The sequence below is a fragment of the Ahaetulla prasina genome, chromosome 8 (genome assembly GCF_028640845.1).
Source record: "Ahaetulla prasina isolate Xishuangbanna chromosome 8, ASM2864084v1, whole genome shotgun sequence".
In the NCBI taxonomy this organism is placed as follows: Eukaryota; Metazoa; Chordata; class Lepidosauria; order Squamata; family Colubridae; genus Ahaetulla; species Ahaetulla prasina.
Window position 1 is genome coordinate 29,225,861 of NC_080546.1, and position 6,481 is coordinate 29,232,341.

The 6,481-nt window shown below is 33.9% G+C and overlaps 1 protein-coding gene across 5 annotated transcripts in view; it reads left to right on the top strand.

Annotated features, from left to right (window-relative positions):
• SEC24B (SEC24 homolog B, COPII coat complex component) overlaps positions 1-5,273 on the top strand; it is a 30,896-nt gene extending 25,623 nt beyond the window's left edge. For all 5 annotated transcript variants that reach the window (XM_058192894.1, XM_058192895.1, XM_058192897.1 and 2 more), the window contains 5 exons: positions 356-493; positions 1,959-2,063; positions 2,251-2,343; positions 2,681-2,784; positions 3,125-5,273. In XM_058192894.1, the coding sequence (XP_058048877.1) occupies positions 356-493; positions 1,959-2,063; positions 2,251-2,343; positions 2,681-2,784; positions 3,125-3,239 (555 nt within the window). In that variant the 3' untranslated portion in view covers positions 3,240-5,273. The remainder of the gene's footprint in view (positions 1-355; positions 494-1,958; positions 2,064-2,250; positions 2,344-2,680; positions 2,785-3,124) is intronic.
• Positions 5,274-6,481: the final 1,208 nt, after the last annotated feature.

Genomic DNA, 6,481 nt, shown 5'->3' on the forward strand with positions numbered 1-6,481 from the left:
AAAATCTGTTTTGATTACAGAAATGTGATGACTTATACAGATGAATAGGTTGAATACCATATCTTTGTAATTTTGGTGGGCTTTATTATAATGTAGAACAAATAACATACATCAATTTGCTTAGCTTTCATATTCTCTAAAGATATATAAAAATGCTATTGCTATTCATTAAAACTGTAATTGTAATCAGTGTTTACAGTGTTTTACAATAGCAGCTAAGAGATATTTAATTTTTGTGATATATATCTGCCACTTAATTGGGAAAATATTCTTCCAGGCAATTATTATTTAGATGTTCTTAGCCAGCCTACAATAAAAACACAATATTTTTCTTTTTCTTCTCCTTTTTTTACAGAAAGCTTTTAGAACGGGCACAAGTACACGTCTGGATGATCGCATATATGCTATGTGCCAAATAAAAAGTCAGCCTCTGGTTCATTTGATGAAGATAATCTATCCCAGTTTATATAGGATAGACAAGCTTACTGATGAGGTATATTTGTGTGTGTGTGTACGTATACAGGTATATATAATGTATAATTGTTATCTCTGCTAAATAGAGGTGGTCTGCCCACTGCTATCTTTATTCTAGTAGCACCTTGGACAGTTGCATACAAATCTTGACTTCCACTGTATCACCAATAAACTAGCTAATTTTTCACCTAGTCTTGAAAGACTTGCATTGACTCTTAATGTATTTTGTAGCACAACTCAAAGCATTGGTTTCAAACTTAAAAGTTGTTTCTAGTGCCCAACTTAGATTTTTTAAAATTAGGATTATAGATGAAACCAAATATATATATACACATACATATACATATACATACATACATACATACATACATACATATATACATACATACACTTTCTGCTCAGAATAAAACAACCACACAATTTTGAGTTGTCTGTATTACAGTACAACAAGCTTGAGTTGAGTCTGTATTTGAAGAAAATATGTAGAATATTTCCAATATTTTAGTCTAGGGAAAAATAGAAACAAGTTCCTTGTTCCTCATTTTGTTTTTTGTTTTGTTTTGTTTATTTGAGGGCCCCAAAAGTAGGTAAGTATTTGTTGGTAATTAGCCTTTCATCCTGTGGGAAATTGGCCTCCGTGTTGATCGTTAAAATCCTATAGGAAACAGTGGAAACACACACCTCTCACCATCTTCACTGTAAAAATCAATTAACAAAAAAGATTCTGGGGTTCTTTATTCAATAAAGTATCTTTTTTAACTATTTAAATAAATCCCAAGGATTTATCAATCAACACATGACCAGAAAGAAAGAGCTAATCTCATTAGGTATTTTCTCTCACTTAGAATTTAACAATATATTTATGCTGGAAAATAAATCAGGCAGGCAAGCAAACATTTTACTGTTTCCTTTTTTTAAACTGCATCAGAAATGAAAATGCCTTGCAGCAATAAGTACAACACTATAACATAATGGCAGAGTTTATTTTAAAAAAACACCACTGCAATAGTTGTCAGATGGAAAGGATCAGGACTAAATGTTAAGTTGCAGCACAGAAGATTTATTCAAGCCTATCCACAAACATCTAGTCAACTAATGGTCAGCACTAAATTGGTGTTAGATAAGAGTTGAAGGAATTTAAGGAGTTTGGGGGGGAGGCTGGACTAGGATTGTTTGTGGCAATGTAAGGACTCTAAGTTGATGATACATTTAAATCCACTCCCTCTCCTAGCTCTGCTAGCTGTTCTTCCACAGTTGTTGTCTTTACAGCTACTAATAGGAAACGAAGCTAAAAGGCATTCTTAGGTTCAGTGGTGCAAAAAAAACCAAAAAAAAACCCCAACCATACAAAAGTTCAGCATGGGTTAAAAAGCAAAATTGGGGTGGGGGGACGACACTTTGGATGAGCACTTATTGCACCAGTACTGAAATATTGCAATGGGACTGAATTATATTGTGAGTTTAATTGAATTATTCTACTTTAGGGTGCAATACATGTCAATGACAGAGTTGTACCCCAGCCCCCTCTTCAGCGATTGTCTGCTGAGAAGTTGACACGAGAAGGAGCTTATCTTATGGATTGTGGCTTGGTGAGTTGCCCATTTAAAACATTATTTTTCATCTGTTTGATGCAGCAGTTTCCTGTGCTCGTCTCCTCATTGTATTGTGTCTTTAGATCAGTTTTAAGCATTATTTTATCCCAATAAAATCTTGATGACTTCATCTGTTATCAAAGAAAATGTATATTTTAATTACTTTGTTTCTAACACTGTCTAGATCCTCTATATTTGGCTTGGAAAAAGTTGTGATAATAACTTCATTAAAGATGTTCTTGGATATCCAAATTACTTGTCAGTACCTCAAAAACTGGTAAGAACTTATTTTAAATCCAGCTGATAACTTCCAAAGATAAAGCTATAGAGGAGTCCTACAGGCCTGAAAATGAAGTAGTTCTCAGTCTTTATTAGAGCTTGCCTGATTTTGATTCCTATCTTTATAATTTATTTTCTTATTTATGATGTAAACAGTTCTTTCAGAACTTTGTTTACAGAAAGACAGCATTTAAATAAGATGAAAATAATAAATATAAAGTATATTTTTATCACAATATTCTGAAAGTGTAATAAAAGTATCACTGATGCTGTTTGAATATCTAATACAACAGCACATTATAAGTGTTTAATTTTACCACATTGCATTTTTCTAGACACAGCTTCCAGAATTAGATAATATTTCTTCAGAGCGAACCAGGTCCTTTATAACTTGGCTGAAGGATAGTAAATCTTTGAACCCAGTACTTCAAGTAATTAAGTAAGTATTCATATATAGCATCACTTAAATGAAATAGGGGGTTTCTGGCAAACTGTCCTTTGAATAGGTTTTTTTAAAAGAATGTGTTCAGAAATGCTGTCCCTGTTTAAATCTGTAATTACTTGGCAGGTTTATAAATTAGCTTATTGGCCAAATATTTCCTGAGTTGGTACATTTGAAAGGCATCTGTTATGAGGGCTTGAGAACAGTAGGTAGGAATTGAAAGGGGTTGGTGGGCATGACTGAAATGACACTGAGATGTTTCACAATATTTACCCACCTTATTTCTATCAATTATCAACTCCTGCAGATAATTTTTATTTTTTCCTCCATGTTTCAGGGATGAAAGCCCAGCGAAGACAGACTTTCTTCAGCAGTTAATTGAAGACAAGACAGAGGCTGCATTTTCTTACTATGAATTTTTGCTTCACATTCAACAACAAATTTGTAAGTGAGAGGAAACAAAGAGAAGTGGGGGGAAATCCCTGTATGGACTTTTTATCCAAATGTCACCTGTCAGCGAAGCACACTGGAAGTGATTAAAACCAAGTATAGATTCTTTAGTATCCATACACAAAGACTTTCAGTTGTGAAAGGACAAAATACCCATTGCTAGGTGAATTTTACAATTCTGCTTTGTTAAAAAAATGATGGACATGACACAATAGTAGTAATATGTTTTCAGTTGGTTTTAAATGCATTTCCAGTAGTGCAACACTATGGTGTTTCTTCTTATTTCAAGCTGGTGGTCATATGTGGCAGTGTGGAATAGTATTTATTAATGAAATCTAAAATCAGAGAGTCTCTTTCTCAGCATCTCAACATTTAACAACCTTTCCAGATGATTTCCAGCAGAGATGCCAAAAGGCAAAGCTCCATGTTGTTTATATCAATTTGTAAAAGAGATAATTCACTTTTGAAAGCTTATCCATTTTCTCTGTGAAGAATATATACAATTTTAATACAACTTACAAAATTGTAGAAATATGTATAATGTACAGAAGTGTTAACATTTGTAAAAAATTTTTTTTTAAGGAGTATGAATTGCTTGATGGCTGTGGTTCTGGTAGGTCAGTTACAAACCACTTATCTCGGTTAAATAATAAGAGTTGGCTAGTGCATATTAAAACGGATCTGAATCCACATAGGAAAATACAACTTTGTAACTCATTTAATTGGTCCTTTTATGTGGATTTATTTATGATCAGCTAATTAAAAGTATTTGCTCGATCATGTGTTTTTATCTCTATGTGATTACTGCATTTTAAACACCAATACCAAATTTGTCTTGCTGTATTAAAGAATGTTTATTATTTTATAGGCCTCCTGAAAAGAGGCTAGTAGGAATCTTGAATTCAGGTTGGGATTTTGATTAGAGATATATTGGCTTGTGACACTAACTAGTGGCAACTAGTGTCTTTTAGCCTTAGATTACTTTAGGTATTTTTGCAACATTTTAAGGTCCTGGATTCTTTGTTTTCTCATCCCATCACCATAGGATGTTAAAGAAAAACCCAATTGAACTTAAAAATGGATGTTTCTCCAGCAGGTGATCCAAATATTTGCCCCCATTTTTCTTTTCTTTTTTAAAGTTAAAACTTCTGTGCACATAAAGTCTAAATAGGGCTATTGATTACACATTTGCATTTTATTTCGTAAAAATAAGTAGAGCTATAGAATGAAATTTTATTTTTAAAATGACTTTTTTAAAAAACAGATAACAAGCACTAATATATTCTGAGAAATATCTATGTCCCAGTATGTTTCTTCTTGTAACAATGTGCTTATACAACAAAGTTATTCAATTACTTTTCAATTTTAGTTTTATGAATACTCAGTCCGGACACTCCATTTTCAGTAACTTTTACTAAAGCATGCCAAAGGATTTCTCAGAAAACAAATCAACTGCTTTTTCTATTTGTGGCATATTTTAGATATCTATCAAAGTATGTTGCATCAGAATAAGAAGTATACACCTAATACTTACAACTTAAATAATTAATGTTTTAAAGAGATATAATGCCTCAAATATTTTGGTAAATACATTGACTGAAAATGTATGTTATATGGAACCATAAATGTGTCAGATGCATTAAGTGTGATTTTAACAATTATTTTTTTGAAAAAAATTCTTGTGGAACTTAGTACTGAATATTCAGAAACATCCAAAGCCATGATGTATGGTAGATGAATCTGTAAAACAATACTTAAAGTTTTATTCTTCTATATTTTATATATAAAAATTGTCATGAAAAGTACACTTGAGCAGTATTTTGCTTTGGGTAAGATGTTTGATGCCTCTTAGATGGAAAATATTTAGCACTTGTAATCCTTCCTCATAGTTCAGTATAACCAAAAACATAAAGATGGGCGAGTTCAGGTAAGTGCTACATACAGTTACTAGCTGAAATTCAGCATCATAAATTGTAAGAGTTTTTGCAAATAAAGGTCATTCAATACCTTGTGATTAAACATTAAAAAAGAGAAAATTGATAGAATGTTTTGCTTTTATTTATGGTGCAGTCCTATATCTTATACCATATTCTACTCAGGAAAAAAATTGTTCCATTGAATTCAGTGGTAGTAGCTCCTCATTCTATAGACTTGTTGCCTCAATTCTGCTTATGCAATTTCTTTTACCACTTTTACTGGTTCTTAGGGATTTATGCAGAAAAGATGAAAAGTTTATGATAGTTTTGGTAAGTATCTCAAGTCAATTTTTTAAATTTTCTCCATAACTGCTAAACTAGGGGTCGCAACCCCCAGGCCATGGCCCACTACCAGGTTGCGGCCTGTTCAAAACCTGGCAGTGGGAGAGATGGGTACACGTGTGCACATGAAGCTCCATTGCACGAATGGAGGATGTGTGTGAAGCTGCATTTGCATGAGTGGAGCTTTGCGCAAAAACACCCTCCACTCACGCCAGCACAAGCGCCCTCCACTTGTGCAAGTGGAGCTTCGCGCATGAGTGCAAGTACCCTCTGCTCGTGCACAAAGCTCCATTTGCATGAGCAGAGGGCGCGCACGGCTGCTGCTTACACACATGTAGCTGTGTGGGTGTGCAACTGCCACTCATACCTCCCCTCCGCCCTGGGCTGGGTCACCAAGTTGGAAAGGTTGGGGCCGCTTTGCTAAACCAAATATTTGAATAAAATACTTCACAGGTTGATCAGATGAAAGTGGAGAATGGTGAGTGAATATCAACTCACTGGTTTCCATTTTGAAACATGCCCTGGACTAAAATCTGGTTACCCAGTAGACTGCAAACCCAACCTGTATGGTTGATTTATGGCTAATGGGTTAGTTATGGGCTAATTTCATGTGTGTATGTGCACATAGCCACTGCCTTAAATACAATTTTGAAAGTTAATAAACCCTTTTCTAAAAGGTTCTGTACTTGATGGATTCTTGTGCTTGATTTGAATTTAGTATTGGTAATAAACATGTTGACTGTTCAGATCATTTCATATGTATAATCTTCATGCTAGCACAGTATTTTCTGCTAAAATTGTAAATGTGAATCAATGCATAAATGAACCAGGAAGATATTTTATCCTGCTAGCTACCATAAGAGTCATCAGTTCTATTGCCTCTGAATCATTGTGATTGAGGTGGTGAATTTATTCTTTGTAGTGGCATGCAGTAAATACATTGACATAAGGCAGGAAAGCAGGGGCTTTTTAGCTTGTTAACTGAA